General features: G+C 37.2%; 1 protein-coding gene across 4 annotated transcripts in view; it reads right to left on the bottom strand.

Annotated features, from left to right (window-relative positions):
• Positions 1-2,832: 2,832 nt before the first annotated feature.
• The window catches only part of LOC145315635 (polyamine-transporting ATPase 13A3-like), a 76,713-nt gene continuing 62,716 nt past the window's right edge, over positions 2,833-16,829 (bottom strand). For all 4 annotated transcript variants that reach the window (XM_080155623.1, XM_080155624.1, XM_080155625.1 and 1 more), the window contains 15 exons: positions 15,733-15,867; positions 15,247-15,342; positions 13,768-14,019; positions 13,155-13,229; positions 12,766-12,835; positions 11,702-11,988; positions 10,981-11,058; positions 10,035-10,118; positions 8,957-9,145; positions 8,271-8,355; positions 7,622-7,757; positions 7,329-7,382; positions 5,277-6,469; positions 4,618-4,730; positions 2,833-3,868 (listed from right to left, as the gene is read on the bottom strand). In XM_080155623.1, the coding sequence (XP_080011749.1) occupies positions 3,038-3,868; positions 4,618-4,730; positions 5,277-6,469; positions 7,329-7,382; positions 7,622-7,757; positions 8,271-8,355; positions 8,957-9,145; positions 10,035-10,118; positions 10,981-11,058; positions 11,702-11,988; positions 12,766-12,835; positions 13,155-13,229; positions 13,768-14,019; positions 15,247-15,342; positions 15,733-15,867 (3,678 nt within the window). In that variant the 3' untranslated portion in view covers positions 2,833-3,037. The remainder of the gene's footprint in view (positions 3,869-4,617; positions 4,731-5,276; positions 6,470-7,328; positions 7,383-7,621; positions 7,758-8,270; positions 8,356-8,956; positions 9,146-10,034; positions 10,119-10,980; positions 11,059-11,701; positions 11,989-12,765; positions 12,836-13,154; positions 13,230-13,767; positions 14,020-15,246; positions 15,343-15,732; positions 15,868-16,829) is intronic.

Genomic DNA, 16,829 nt, shown 5'->3' with positions numbered 1-16,829 from the left:
TGCGTATTGATTGGTTGGTTTATTTAGTTGAGTGTCCAAAAGTCTCAACCACTAATTATAATCTTCAGAAATGGTTAGTTTGTGTATCATCATTGTACACAATTTATCTGCAATTAAATAAGTGATTTATAATTTTAAAAAAACGTACATAAAATGTTTAAATATCTGCTATTCATTTGGTTTATGAGTCTTATCAATTCTAGCGTTTTCAAATCAATAATTACTCTAAGTATTATTTTATTTTCTCTGTTTTTTTTTATGTATAACACTTTAATGTTCTCTCTCATTAGGAAGTGGTCTAGCTTTTCCTGTAAGTTAAACAATTTTAATATTCACAAATTTAAAATTTATGTTATACTATTAATCACAATCATATAAAAATCACTATATATACTAACTGCTGAGCTAATACTGGACAAGAAACCAAAATATTGGCCAATTCCTCTTCATTATTGGGTCTATAAATATAATATCCTTGTAATCACATAACAAAAAGTTGTCTTGAAGCTTTACAATCGTACTGTTACAATGTGCATGGAATTTTTAAAAAGCCCACCAAACCTCCTGACCCCCCATGAGAACTGATAAAAAGCGCGGGAAAGTGAGTCTAGACCGTTAGAGTCTGGAACGGCAAGTTGTAGCGCCATTGCCCGGTTGTTTGAGGCAATGCTTTTCTGTAGATTTGAGTTATAGTAATTTACACCCGTTAATTGACATGTTAGAATTGTCTATTAGTTATAAATCTTAAAAAATAAATTTTAAAAGCGAAGCTTTTCTATAATAAGGGTCGGTCCGTCCGTCCGTCTGTAACGGTTAGCTCTTTTCGTTAATTTAAACAGGTTATAATTGTCCTAAAGATTTTAAACTTTGTATGATGATTCCTATAATAGTTAGAAAGCGCAGCCACTCTATTATCATTACCAAAAGTCCATTTATAACATTGATTTTGTACTTTTTTGACAAGTTTTTGTATGTTAAAAATATCCGATTCATCTGATTTTTGGTATACAGGCTCCAATTACGACAAGGAACAATGTTATAAGCGAAGCATCTCTATAATTAAGTCCTAAAAATGTAAGTAAGTTTTTAAACAATATCATGTATTTAAAAAGTTTTGCAACAAATTTACTTACAATTTTGTTTATGCTTATACATTTATATTCTGATTATTCAGATTTGACACTCTACAAGGGACCAAAATTCTGACGAACAATTCCAAGTAAAAATTTCCTCACAACCCTCTTCCTCCCCCCGGCCTCTTACCCATTTCCCTTCAGCTACAACGCAAAACAAGTTTTACCATAACGCCACAAAAATATACGAATTTTCATTAAATGAAATTAATTTGCTAAATTACAGTCCCTAATTCTAAAGAAGCAGTTTATAGTGCCTAATAAAGAATGACATCATACAATATAAATAACCAATGATTGGCCAATATACATTTTACCATTTGCCAATTACAATGTATACTGGCTTGTCTTTGGTCATTAGTATTACATGACGTATTGTTTATTAGACACTATCTGCTGCTTTATTAAACTTTTAAAAATAATGTTACCTCTGAATGCTTTTATAATTCCCAGCATCTAGAGGAAAAACATGCCAGAAAAAAATATCTTTTGTCTGTAGCAAAAAATCTCGCTAACCGCTATGGTTCTTTTCAACAGTGACGTTTCTTATTTACTAAGTATATTTGCGATTACTTTTATTTAATGAAATCTTCCAATTTTTAACATTTACAAAACAGCCTGCTTTATTGCATCAAGATCCATAACAGATCTATATAGTAAATAAGCGTCTATAAATGAGCTCGAATCTTCCAATGGTAAAGTGTTTAAAACTCATAGTGCTCCAATAATCCTCATTAAACTCTCATTGACCAAAGCGATAAGACCTTTATCCTATTTGTTTATGGAATGAATTAAGTTTTTCACTTCATGTAGATATTTGAATTACATTGAAGTATCTAATCCTTATTTTTATAAATAAAAAATATACGTTCATAATAGAGTAAATCTAAGAAAACTGTATTTTAAAAGAATTCGATTGTGGCGACACTTCCTTTGTGTTAAAATATTAAAACTAAAATTTTAATCATATTAACCCTTTGGTGATGATAATGTGAAAAAAATATAATTGAAAAAATCTTTTTAAAATCATTTAAATTAATAAATATTTACTTCTTTCTTTTGGATAGTAATAGCGGGGGAGGAAAATGATTTATTGAGAAATAGATAAATAGATATGTACTTATAGAAAACTAGCCAATAGCGATATAGTTATATTGAGCCAACTCTAGTATTCTTATATTTCCTGGAAAGGTTTAAAACTTTTTGGGTGAGGGCAGGGGTAGCTATTCCAACCAACAATTCTACCCAAAAAATTACGAAACCTTATAAAGTGTCTGGTGGTATATTTTGCTTAATGTTTATGTCATGTAACTGAAGAGGGGTGGGAAAGAAGGGGAGGAAAAGGGAAAGGAGGTTGTAGGGAAATTTTCCTTTATATTTGCTTGTCAGAATACACTCTGAAGAGAAATCGCCCCAAGAAATAACCTACCAAATTTTTTTAAAATCATAAATTGATAGGGGGGGGGGGGGCTAGTCAAATTCACCCCCCACCTATGGTGTCCCTAGAGGCTACTAGCCGCTAATACATATAAAGACAGACTACAAACTATACAGTACATACAGACTGAAGGATGATCTGAACATAACAGATAAGTAGTTTATCATGAATAGCAGCCGAGAAAATCTCGTTTCCTTGTGGCTGACTGACAGACATTTCAAATTATAGAGTAGCTTCAATACTAAAAAATTAAAACACATATTTCAGAATTAGGTTTATATTGGCATTCTTCATATAAAACATCCAACAAATATAATAATAATAGCAATAGTAAATATTCAAAATCAGTATTGACATAATACAACCAAAATTTATCATAAGATATATAAAAAGCCGCAGCATAAATGGCGTACAACACGTGGTTGCAGTAGTCGCCATTTTGTTTTTCAAATTGTAGTTGTAATTGTCACCGGTAGGGGATTGGAGAGTTGGAGCCCGTCTTGTTATACCCAGGCTCCGCAACCGTTGTCGTATGATTGTATCCGCCTCCAAACGTGTCGGCGGCGGTCCCAGCTGCCTCTTCAGAAGGTTTAAACAGATTTTCATCACCACCGCCGCCGCCGATGGCTGCACCGTTAGCAAGGAATCCATCAGCGACAGCGGCAGCCACCGTTTCATTATCCATCAAAATGCTGTTGCAGCTTACAAACTTGCTGTTGCACTCAGAGCTGCTGTCAGATGTTTCTTGAAGGCCAGCACCAATGGCGGTTACCAGGTTCGGCGATGGAAGGCTTCGTACCGGCGTCGACAGAGCGGAGTCGAACTTGCTGCCGGGCGCGCCGTTGATACCGTTCATGTGCAGCGGCGTAGACTCGGCGGTCGAGGACAAGGATGGTTGAAACTTGTTGTGGTGGTTGAGAACGGCGGCTTTACCGCTAACACCACCGTTTACAGTCCCATTTGCCGGAGAGCTGTTGGTCAACTGATTTTGATGGCGTTTAGGCGAAAACGGCGGTGGGTTCAGAACAACCGCGGCGGCTTCGTGACCCACAACGTTGCTTGTTGGGGTGGAGAAAAGACTGTTGAGGGCGTCATTTGCGTCAGAGACGCCTTGCTCCGTAATGATGACGTTGTGGTCTTTACCGGTGCCGCCGCCCGCCTTTTTGGGCGTGTTCATGGTGGAGGTTGGTTGAGCAGCGATGTTGGGGAAATCCTTGCGCCTGTCCAGCTCTTTCTCCAGCTGCTCGTGCTTCTTGGTTCCTTTCTTCATGGCCTCCACTTTCTGTTTGAAGCACCTACAGCACAAACAGACTTTAAAATCAGGGAGGGAAAGGACATTGGGCTGTTTATTACACTGGTCCCCAAAGTTTTATGATAATATACTCTTATTTGTTGGCTTAACAACTTGGGGGACTTTAATGAATTTTGATTGGTTGGTTCATTAAGTTAAGTGTCTAAACGTTTCAACCACTAATTTTAATCTACAGAAGGGGTAATTGTGTGTATCATCATTGGGGGATGTACAAAAATTTATCCCTATAGATTGTCAAAATTTTATTTGTTATCTAATTTTAGTTTAAGGAGAAATAGTTAACTAAAGTTTTAAGGGCTATTTTAGGCTTAATTTTGACAGGGGGGGATAAGACAATAGATGATGAATTGAATTACATATATTGTACTACAATGTACATTGTACATCTCTAATTGCAATAAAAACAATAACCCCGTCAGCTATTCAAATTTATTTGTTGAAAAGTTTCAACACTACAAGTTTGAACCACCCAATTAAACTGGAACAAGGGCAATGAAAGATAATTTACAGTCCAATAAATGCAATGGTACCCAAAGTTTTTTAAAAGGCACTCTAATTCGTTTGCTTAAAACCTTTGGGTACTTTTATTAAATCCTTATTGGTTGTTTAGAGTTTAGAGTGTCCTATTTATCCGACCAATAATTTTAACCACAGAAGTATTTTTTTATTGGTGGCTTACATCAATTTGTTTAAAAGGCAAGTCATTTTTTCTGATTTAAAAGGTCTGTTTTCCTGTCGCAGATAACAGTTTCGACAAAGAGGGCGACGAGTAGGTTACCAGCTGCAAGTCCTAGCATCAGCGGCCGGAACCAGAATTCATCAGCGGGCGGCAGAAACAGGTGGAAACCTAGGGAAAATACAGAATGAACTTGATTGGGTGAAATTTTTAATTAGTTATTTACTTGCAGTTTAATCCTTATAATAAAGTAACAGGATCTCTGTCTGAATGTGTGTCTGGTTGTAACAAAGGATCTCGCTAACCGCTAAACCGATATGGTTCTCCTAATGTAAGATCTGATAGGTCTTTAGAAGGTTCATAGCTACTCAACCTTTTCAAGAGAAATTGCCCCTAAAAAAATACCTCCCAACCAAAACTGATTTTTTTTTCATTTATTGGACAATTCTAAAAATCTAACACAAACTTAAAATAATATACATCAAAATTTCATATTCAGTAATGTATTGACGATAACTTTATTGCTTCTTAACATTAATTTCATAATTTGCTTCTTTTTGTCAAATAAAAATAACATGTTTAAATAAACTTTGTTGATCACTCTATGTTACTTTATATTAAAGGATGATAGGTTTAGTCTTAGTAACTTAGTAAGGTATCGACGCACAGGATCTAGTTAAAATAAAGCCGCACTGCAAAAACATTTATAATTTATACCTATGATGAATTCATAGATGAGCTCCTTAACCGGATCCAGAACCAGGTATACGGAGAATCCTGTCAAAATTGCACATGTCACCATAAACGGAATGTTGAAGATGACACTCCGCCTGTAGGGGTAGCCCTTGGAGAACACAATGGCCAGGATGATGTACTGGAACTGCGACACGCTGAACACGGCGTAGTTCTCATACGACGCCACCGGATCAATGTCGGCCTCGGGGTCGCAATACTCGTCGATGGTCGGCAGGCCGGTCGCGCTGAAGTCCGCCTCCACGGTCGTGTTGATGAAGCACGGGTTCTGGTAGTCGTAGGCCACGTACCACGGCTGGCCCTCGATCAGCTTCAGCGCCGTCACCTGAAATGCAATGACAATGGCCAGCTGGGTGCACAGGCTGAACAGCGGTAGGAAGGAGATGAGCGAGTTCTGTGGTGGGGAGCGCGCCAGCGGGCCCGCGTACGACCGGCTCAACCCGAAAAATGCGGCCAGCGTGGTGATTATAAACATGTCAATGTAGAGATACTGCGTGTCGGACAGGTTGGAGTAGATGTCGTACAAGATCATAACGGACAAGAACTGGGTGATGGAGTAGCCCGCCATGTACTTGAAGATGCCGAAAGAAGTGACCAGCGCCGTGCGTCCCTCGCGAACCAACTGCGGCACACAGGAGATGTCGGGAGTGTGCGATGTAAACGGCGAGGCTACGCTGGCCTCCGCCTCCGACAGAGAAATGCCGGCATGTGCCGCCTTCAGGGCGCCGCAATCATTTGCGCCATCGCCGCACATCGCCACGAAGTAGTCCAAGTCTTGAAGAGTTTCCACCAGCTGTTGCTTCATGTGAGGCCGCATGCGGGCAAATACCGCGCCGCGGGCCGCAATAAACGGCAGCAGGTCAGTCTTGTAGTACCGCACAATTGTCTCAAACGCGGCGCCGTCCAACACAAAGTAATAATTATTGCCGCCCATATCGACGCGACTGTAGTCAGTTTTAGCGCCTGCCTCTTTTATCTCCATTTTGCCGGGGGTTCGAATGTCGTCCAACTCGGTAAACTCTACGCTCGGGTTGTCGTTCAACTCGTTCTCGACCGTGGCGCTCACGCGGATCAGCGGCACGCCGGGCTTGACGAGGCCGCAGTTGCGGCTGACGCTGATGGCGGTCAGGATGTTGTCGCCGGTCACCATGATTGGCCTGTACAGTTGATAGTTGTAGCAAAATAAAATTACTACTAAAGTAGTAAGTTTTTTTGTCTGAAGCTAAAGATCTCGGAAATTGCTGGTCTAAATGGGTTGTACTTTTCATGGATGCTTTATTTATAAATGTCTTGATATGGTTTCAGGCTGTTTTCCTGACATCCCCCACCTTTCCCTAGCTGGGGCAAAGCAACTATTATAATATATGTATAGCAGTAAGGTTTTTTGTCTATATATTTCTTTAACTAATTAAGCGATTGGGTTTTCCATTTTAGGGAAGCTTCACATGGGTCCTGGGATGGTTTTATGCTAATTTGCATTTCAGATTCAAGTCTTGAAATGGTTTTAGGCTTTTTTTCCGACCTTCCCTCCTAGATGCTAGAGGCAAAAGTGCTAGTTTGATAAAAGTATTTCAAAGAATGTTTTATGGAACTGAAAAAGTTACATATGAAATTTATGGATTAAAATACAGATAATGAAGGAGAATTTTATATGAAGAAGAAAATAATGTTGTATCTTTTCTAAAATAATTATATTTTTATTTTATTTATGAAGGATTGAAAAAATTCTTTACATAATTAACCTGGTAGGAAGGGGACACTGGTCTGTTTATTACGTTAGTCCAAAAGTTTTACAATAATATTTTCCTATTCATTGGTTTAACAACTTTGTGGAATTTTATTGAAATTTGATTGGTTTGTTCATTAAGTTGAGTGTCCAAATGTTTCAAACACTAATTGTAATATACAGAAGGAGTAAATTTGTGTATTTCATCATTGGGGATGTACATCAATTTTTCGACCATTGTCCTATCCCTTTGGATTCATAATAATTTTTGATATTTTGCTACATCCTGCCTGATATTAGCACCATGAAGCTCTGCTAATACTTCACTGCTAACTGGCTTGATCCTATAGTTAAGAACAAATAATGGATTTATTATAAAAATGGATACAGGATTTACGTGGATATATAGAAAGGGGAAAATGTGTTGGTCCGTTCGTTTATCCAGAGGGAGAAGAGGGGATGGGGTAAGCGGGATAGATGGGGGGTATCCTTATTTTAGCCCGCTGTAAGTAGGACTTTATTAGAGTACATAAGAATCTGGTGTAACATACAATTAATAATCAATCCATTATTATTCTCTTGCCTATTCTCCATGATGATGAGCCCCAGGAAGGTGAGGTCCCTCTCAATGTCTGCACGCTCCAGCTTGGCCAGCTTCACGTTCTTGGCGAGGCCGGCGGGCAAGTGGCGCGAGGCAAGGGCCAGGATACGGTACCCCTACAGTTATACACGCTGTCATTATGTTGCAATACTTTTAACTGCGCCCATCTAAGGGCTCTTTATTCAAAGAGCAAATAGCCTAAAACCACACCCAGGCTAAATTATAAAAATACAAATGCCTAAAACCATCCCTGGCCCGGACAATTATCAAACGAAGGTTTTTATTCATCTAGACTTTCTACTTCTTTTTAGTAGCGATGCTACTCTATAATGAACGTTGTCTGTCCGTCAGTCAGTCGGTAATCTGATTTCCTCTCGGTTGCTATTAAAGTTAGATAGCTGAAATTTTTAGTGAAGATTCCTATGGTAATATTCATGAAAAATTGTCTGTAATCCGCTGTTTAACATTATTTTTCAGCATGGCTGCAAACCAGCGGATATTCATCCATTAATATGTTCATTAGCCTGTTTGTTAAAATTGTCTCTGTGCTTCGCTAGTTATGAATGTTGTCATCCTTTTTAAAGAAAATATGTATGTGGGCATTAATATCTGGCAACATAATGGAATTCCTGGCTGGCATATTCATCCAGGATGGTTGTGAAGTCCGCGGGGATTGTCTCTGGACGACACAACCGTCTCATCTTTTCAGGAGAGCCCTGCCATACAGATCAATTACTTTAATGAATATATAATATACGTGGATATTATGACAGGAAACAAAATTCGGTTGCTAACATGGTCATTATTTATTGATAAATTTCTTCATCCAGTAGAAGAGGAGGGGATAGGAGTAAGAAAGGGGATGGGGGGGTCGTTATTTATGCCAGCTACAAATTTTACTTTATAAGAGAACATGATAATCTGGTGTAAGATCCAAGTAAGCCAACGTGTGAGATAATGTATTTATTAAACTTTGGTGAACAACATAATTTACACTCCAATGTCCACTTCCTGTCAATTTCAATTTAAATAAACCAAGGGAAGGAGGGAACATTGGGCTGTTTATTACACTAGTCTCCAAAGTTTTATAATAATGTTTTCTTACTCGTTGTCTTAACAATTTTGGGGAATTATTGAATTTTGATTGGTTTGGTCATTAAGTTCATTGTCCAAACGTCTTGACTATTAATTGTTATCTACAGAGGGGGTAATTTTGTGTATCATCATTGGGGATGTACATCAATTTAGGCTATTGCCTTATCCCTTTAAATCCTTGCAATAAAACCAAAAAATTTCAAACATGTAATTAATCATTGCCTTGGAGTAAATAACGCACTCTGGCGCGCTGAACTCTCCGCTGTGCGCGTGCTCCTTGAACACGCGGCAGATCACCGACATGCACTGCGTGTCCGAGCTGAACTCGCAGACGCGGGCGGGCGCGGCCTGTATGTAGGCGCCGGTTGCCTGGTCCTTCGGCGAACGCACGTAAGGCATCACAAATTTGTCCTGAAAAATGAAAATAATTTTGTTACATTTTAATTACATTCTCTACAACTAGTGACTACTTCCCTCACTCAAAAAAAATATTTCTATAACTTCATATACTTCATATGATAAGTATATTTCCTCAAAAGCAGAGCCAAATCGTTATAAGGTTAGCGAGATTAATGGTGGTATTTAAGGGGGAAGTAAGTTGTGCTAAAAATCTGTATAAGTTGTGAGTTTTAGGTTAAAAACAGTAATAACGATAAAAATTTCAATTAGAAATACATATATTTAGTGAATATTATCGTTTTACTGCTGTTTTTAAGCCTTAAAACTCACTCCTTTACGGAATTTTAGCACAACCTACCTTCCCCTTTCTTAATTAAATAGCTAGATTTTTATTATACCAATTCCTAGGAAGCTTTATATTAATTTTAAACTTGCTAGGATGTTTCTTTTTAAACGAGATACTTCAGAAATAACTGGTCAAATCCTCCCTTTACTCAAAAAAGACCTTAAACCGTCTGTTTGAAATAAATTTAACACCATTAATAGTCTTTTAGTTTCTGTACTATTATTGTTGGTTTGACTTTAACGTAGCATTTGATGTCAACATTAATAATAAGTTTGACTAAAATAACAAAGGGGGTCATTTTACCGTAGAAGTATTATGTGCTTTCGAACATAAAATCTGGAGTAGAACTGTAATTGGGTACGAAGAGATTTTTTTTTTAAAAAGTTCTTTTGCTTTATCACGCCAAATTTGACAATTTTGAATTATTTGAGAGGGACAAAAGAGTCCTAATTAATCTAGATGAAATGTGGACATCATTCTACTTTGTTTCTTTTAAAATTGTAAGCAACAGTTACTGCAGGGATAGGTATATGGAAGTGAAATTATTGTTGTTACCATTTGAGTTGGATCCTCTCCATCCTGCTCTAGGCTCCAGCCTGTAAACTCAAATATCTTCTCCTCCAAAGGATCTCCCATCACCTAGAAAAAAAGGGTAATTTGTTTATCATTATTAAAGTAAAAGGATCTCTGTATGTGACACTGTGCGTACCGAAAGTTCTCGCTAACCGCCGAACTGACACGGTTCTTCTTCACAGTGTAGCTTCTCAAACAATATCAATCAATCTATCAATCATTCTATCAATTAATCAATCAATCTTTAGATTAATTAATCAATTAATCAATCAATATATCTATATCAATCAATCTATCAATCAATATATCAATCAATCAACCAATCTATCAATCAATCAATCAATCAATCAATCAACCAATCTATCAATCAATCTATCAATCTATCAATCAATCTATCAATCAATCAATCTATCTATCAATCTATCTACCAATCTATCTACCAATATATCTACCAATCTGTCTATCAATCTATCTATCAATCTATCTATCAATCTATCTATCAATCTATCTATCAATCTATCCATCAATCTATCCATCAATCTATCCATCAATCTATCAATTAATCAATTAATCAATCAATCAATAAATCTATCAATCAATCTATGAATCAATCTATTAATCAATCTATCAATCAATTAATATATCAATCAATATATCTATCAATCTATCAATCAATCTATCAATCAATCTATCAATCAATCTATCAATTAATCAATCAATCTATAGATCAATCAATCAATCAATCAATCTATCTATCAATCAATCAATCAATCTATCATTCAATCTATCAATCAATCTATCAATCAATCAATCTATCTATCAATCAATCTATCAATAAATAAATCAAAAATAATAAGTATGTTAAAATCAATCAATCAACCCATTTAAGCAACCAATCAATCTATCAATCAATCAATTAAAAACCAACCTTATTATCAATGATATTGAGTTCATGACAGACCGCCATACCGACCCTCATCTCGCTCTCCATACTCAGATCAATTATCTAGATGAAAAAGGTCAATTAAGATATCTAAAATTGCTGTTTCGAGTTATCATTTGGTTGTAGCGGGGCTATTTTAAACAAGGATGACAACATCCATAAAAGCGAATCTCTGAATTGGAAGAACAAACGAACATTAACACTTGTTAAGTGTCAGAACTGAATAAACTGACTATTAACGCAAAATCACATGTCTATACAAAATTATAAGTAAATTTGTTGCAAAACTGATTAAATACATGTTACTGTTTAAGTACATGCTAACGTTATTAGGACTCGATTATAGGGTTGCTTCGCTTATAACACTATACCTTGTTGTAATAGGAATCAGTAAACCAAAAATCAGAAGAATCGGATAATTTTAACATACAAAATTTTGTTGTAAAAAAAAGTAAAAAATCAACATGTTTTAAATGGACACGTAAATAAATGTAAATAAAACTGGTAAAAACTTTTTAAACTTTAATCTATTTGTATGCTCAAACATTGAGTACTTTTATTGAATTTAAAATTGATTGGTTTCAAACATGTGAACATTTGGTTGATGTCCAAACATTTCAACTGATAATTTGAATCTTCTAAATGGGTAATTTTGTTTATCATCATTGTAAAAAATCATGAAAAAAAACAATATTTAAAGCTAAACCTTTTTCACTGGATCCAACAGACGGGCGGTGTTGCCATCCGCCTCTTCCGCCTTGGTCTGTCCGCCATTACCCGCCAAGACCGCCCGCACGCCCTTGGCGCTGGGCATGACGCCCCACATGTCCATACCGTCCTCCGTGATAGTGCCCGTCTTGTCGAAGCACACGCAGTCAATGGACCCGGCCACGTTGATGGTACGCGGGGAAATGCAGTAGATACCCTTCTTGCCCAGCCGCCGTTGGGCGATGACAACGCCGATTGTCATGGCCGCCGGAAGGGCCGGCGGTACTGAAATAAAAATAAATCAGTAAAAATGAATAAAATCGTTTAAAATGTCCTTCCTGGTCTCCACTATCAGGGGGGGGGGGGGGCTGTACTAACCTACAATAGTGATGAGATCAAAGACACTGAGTACAATGTCCTCCCAGGTCTCTACTATCAGGGGGGGGGGGGGGCTGTACTAACCTACAATAGTGATGAGATCAAAGACACTGAGTACAATGTCCTCCCAGGTCTCTACTATCAGGGGGGGGGGGGGGGGGGGCTGTACTAACCTACAATAGTGATGAGATCAAAGACACTGAGTACAATGTCCTCCCAGGTCTCTACTATCAGGAGGGGGGGGGGGGGGGAGTCTGTACTAACCTACAATAGTGATGAGATCAAAGACACTGAGTACAATGTCCTCCCAGGTCTCTACTATCAGGGGGGGGGGGGGGGGGCTGTACTAACCTACAATAGTGATGAGATCAAAGACACTGAGTACAATATCCTCCCAGGTCTCTACTATCAGGGGGGGGGGGGGGCTGTACTAACCTACAATAGTGATGAGATCAAAGACACTGAGTACAATTTCCTCCCAGGTCATTACTATCAGGGGGGGGGGCTGTACTAACCTACAATAGTGATGAGATCAAAGACACTGAGTACAATGTCCTCCCAGGTCTCTACTATCAGGGGGGGGGGGGGGGCTGTACTAACCTACAATAGTGATGAGATCAAAGACACTGAGTACAATGTCCTCCCAGGTCTCTACTATCAGGGGGGGGGGGGGGCTGTACTAACCTACAATAGTGATGAGATCAAAGACACTGAGTACAATGTCCTCCCAGGTCTCGCCGTCGATAATCATCCTGCAGAGATCAATACTTAAATTATGTAACTTTTAATGGCCAAACTATTGTCAAACTATTATTTTTTTTGCAAAGATATTCTAAAAATATGTCTAGGGGAGGTTACCTAAACCATCCTAAGAAAAATCAACCCAATGCAATGAAAGAAAACGACATTTAAAAGTAAGAATACGTCATTTAAAAGTAGGAAGACGACATTTCGATGTAGAAAAGCGACATCTCAAAGAAGGAATAAGACATCTCAAATTTAGTATACGCTATTTCAAAGTAGGAATACGACATTTCCATACATAATTTAGAATAATTATAGTATTGTTTCCTAGCAAAAGTATAAATCATGCCAACAGTGGCCATAGCAGCAAGGAACACTATAAACTTGTAACTGTCCTTCTCAAACTAAAATAAAATAAATAATATTTAGATTCTTTGTAACTAAATAATATTTATTAAGTATCATATGTTTTACAGTGAACCTATTAATAATTTTAGCATATTTAATTTTATTCTTCACAGCCTTACATAATGCGCTATGAAAACAGCAAAGAATCTACGCAGCTACCTGAAGTAAAAAAGCTTGCAGAATAGTATCAACAGAATTGCGCATCGTTTTAAAGACAGCTTTCCGTAGATGTTAAAAGGAAAAGTATAAAATCCCCAATTGGTCGAAGGCCAGGGCTAACAAAACTGATATAAATTATATCATAAGTTGAAAATTGTCTGTAATACAATGTCATACATGATTTTTCAGTATAGCTGAGAAGCGGTTCTGATCCAGTGAATGATAATCGGGCTTGAAGCCATACTGGAAATCTTTTTTTTTGTTTTTCGACATATTGCACTCAAGTACTAATGAACAAGATTGTTCATAAATAATTTATTTCAGCCAAATTTGCTTGTTTGTCCGTTAGTAATTCATTCATAAAAAACACACTACCTGGAAGTCCACAGGAGGTGGGTACAAGATTGACCGCACTAAATCTCCCTTAGTAGTCAAATACCCGGTCCTGATCACCAACGCCTTCACCGTCTGGCCCTTGACCTTGCGGGTCTGGATGACCTCAGTGCCGCACTTGAGAGTGTACTTTTCGTGCGTCTTGGCCGAGTACTGTTGGGCCTCGTCGTTGGGGCAGGCTGTCTTCGTCACGGGGACACTTTCACCGGTCAACATGGACTCATTCATGATGGCCTAAAACAATAAGTTGTTAATTTTTAAGTAGGACATCTGCCATTTTAGGCCTTTAAACAATTAGCAAAATATCAAATAACATCTGGAAACCATATTCTAGTATCTTATAATCATGTAATGTTGCCAGATATATTATCAATACCTGGCCCTATAATAGTACAACATCACATAACACCTGGCAACCATGTTCTAATATCTTTATCATGTTGCCAGATATATAATCCTTATACTAAAGTAACAGGATGTCTGTGTATCTGTGTGTCTGTACCGAAGGATCTCGCTAACCGCTGAACCGATCGGGTTCTCCTTAACAGGGTAGCTTCTCATAGGTCCCGGGAAGGTTTATAACTATTTTTTTGGGGGTGGGACACCCCCAACCCCATCCCCCAAAAAAAAAATTTATTTTTTTTTAACTAAAATTAAAAATGAGGAAGGGGGGCACCCCCTCCAAAAAAAAATTTCGCCCCCCCACCCAAAATTTTTTTTAACTTTTTCTTTAAAAATTTAAAATAAGAAATTGGGTTATTAAATTTGACTCTCTCCTCCTCAAGTGCCCCTAGAGGCCTCTAGGGGCGTAGCCGCAAGTAATAATAATAGTACTTGTCCCTCTAGTAGAACAGCATCACAAAACATCTGGCAACCATATTATAATATCTTTATCACGTTGCCAGATATAATAGTAATAATACCTGTCCCTCTATTAGTACAGCATCACATAACATCTGGCAACCATGGTTTAATATTTTTATCATGTTGCCAGATATAACGATAATAGTACCTGTCCCTCTAGTAGTACAGCATCATAAAACATCTGGCAACCATGTTCTGATGTTCTTATCATGTTGCTAGATATAAGAATAATAGTACCTGTCACTCTTGTAGCATAGCATCACATAACATCTGGCAACCATGTTTTCATATCTTTATCATGTTGCCAGATATAAGAATAATAGTACCTGTCACTCTAGTAGTATAGCATCACATAACATCTGGCAACCATGTACTAATATCTTTATCATGTTGCCAGATATAATAATAGTACCTGTCCCTCTAGTAGTACAGCATTGCATAAAATCTGGCAACCATGTTCTAACATCTTTATCATGTTGCCAGATATAATAACACTACCTGTCTGTCTAGCAGTACAGCATCACATAACACCTGGCAACAATGTTCTAATATCTTTATCATGATGCCAGATATATTAATAAATTAATATAATAGTACCTGTCCCTCTAATAGTACAGCATCACATAACAACTGGCAACCATGTTCTGGTATCTTGATGACGTCACCAGGAACCAGTTGGGTTGACATCATGTCCTGAAAGAAATAGGATGTGAATTTGATAGGTGCGTTTGTCTATGTATTCTTAATATCTCAAGAATGGCTACAGTTAGTTTTCAGGAGCACAATAGCATGAATAGTTAAAAACCTTCTTCGGTTAGAGAAACAAATCTATAGTAAAGATGTACATATATACAGATAACAACTTTTCCAAGGACTTTTTTTGTTTTCTGCTACTTGGCTTGTTAATGTTCCCGACACTATTGTTTGATTTTCAAAGACCCAATTGAGAGTCGGCTCAAGGTCCTTGGGATGGGGACATACAGTTCTTTAACCCCTTCCCCCTCTAGTGTTTTACTCTAATGTTAGCAAATTTTTCAGTCCAGACAGACAAACACCATGTTAGTTTAGCAGAATAATACTGACCTGCAGGATGCTGCCGCCGTCCTGCTGGGGTCTGAACACCTTGACGGTCTCGCTGGAGACGATGGTGTCCCGCAGGTTGGCCTGGTTCTTCCTCGTGTTGTACAGGGCAGCCGTCAAGCTCAACACTGAGGTCACCTAAATGATGAAATAATAGTTATTTATCGCATCGTATCATAGACAGCTTTCCGCGGAAAAGATGTCTGAGAATCGTTTCTAATCCAGCGGAAAATAATCGGTTTCCAAGCCATACTGAAAACTAAATGATTAATTTCATAAATTGTAACATACAACTTTTTTATGAAACCCCGTCATACAAATGATGTAAAAAATATTATACTTGGTTTAAAAGGTTAAAATAGCGTAAATTGTTTATCAAATTTTTTTTAAAAATTAAAAAATTTTAAGTAAAGATCAACGAACTAAATTATAAGAAATAAATAAGTGCTTGACACATTATGTATCAAATTAAATTATATTAATCCGGGAGGGAGGGGACATTGGGCTGTTTTTTACACTAGTTCCCATAGTTGTATAATAACGTTTTCTTATTTGTCAGCTTAACAACTTTCTGGACTTTTATTGAATTTTGATTGGTTGGTTCATTTAGTCGAGTATCCAAAATTTTCAACTACTTAGTGTAATCTACAGAAGGGGTAATTTTGTTTATCATTAATTGTCTTATCCCTTTAGATCCCTGTATTAATGCACAAATTAGAACACATATGCATGTCAGAAATAAGCGTGAATCTTCTTTATAATTTACTAATAGCTTCTAACATTAGATTTTATTCAAAAAATAAATTAAACTTTAAAATTAAATGAAGTAGTAATATTTTTGTCTGTCTGTTAAAATCTCATTAACCTTTAAAAGAAGTTTTCTTAATTATGGAAAGCCTACCTAGGCCCCGTGATGGTTTTAAGCTTTTTTCTGTCCCAAAGGCTTACAACCCCCCCCCCCCCCCTCTGTAGGGGTTTGGCATAAACATAAAAACTGTTATAAAATAAGACAATTTATTTTGAAAAAGATCACTATTTTTTTTGTACAGTATTTATTGCATTTTTAAGAAGAATTTTGCAAAATAAAGTCTGTTTTAATT

The sequence above is a fragment of the Acartia tonsa genome, chromosome 4 (genome assembly GCF_053477335.1).
Source record: "Acartia tonsa isolate MP-2025a chromosome 4, ASM5347733v1, whole genome shotgun sequence".
Taxonomy (NCBI): Eukaryota; Metazoa; Arthropoda; class Copepoda; order Calanoida; family Acartiidae; genus Acartia; species Acartia tonsa.
Note: the sequence above shows the minus strand (reverse complement) of the source record. Positions and strands in the feature narration are given on the sequence as shown.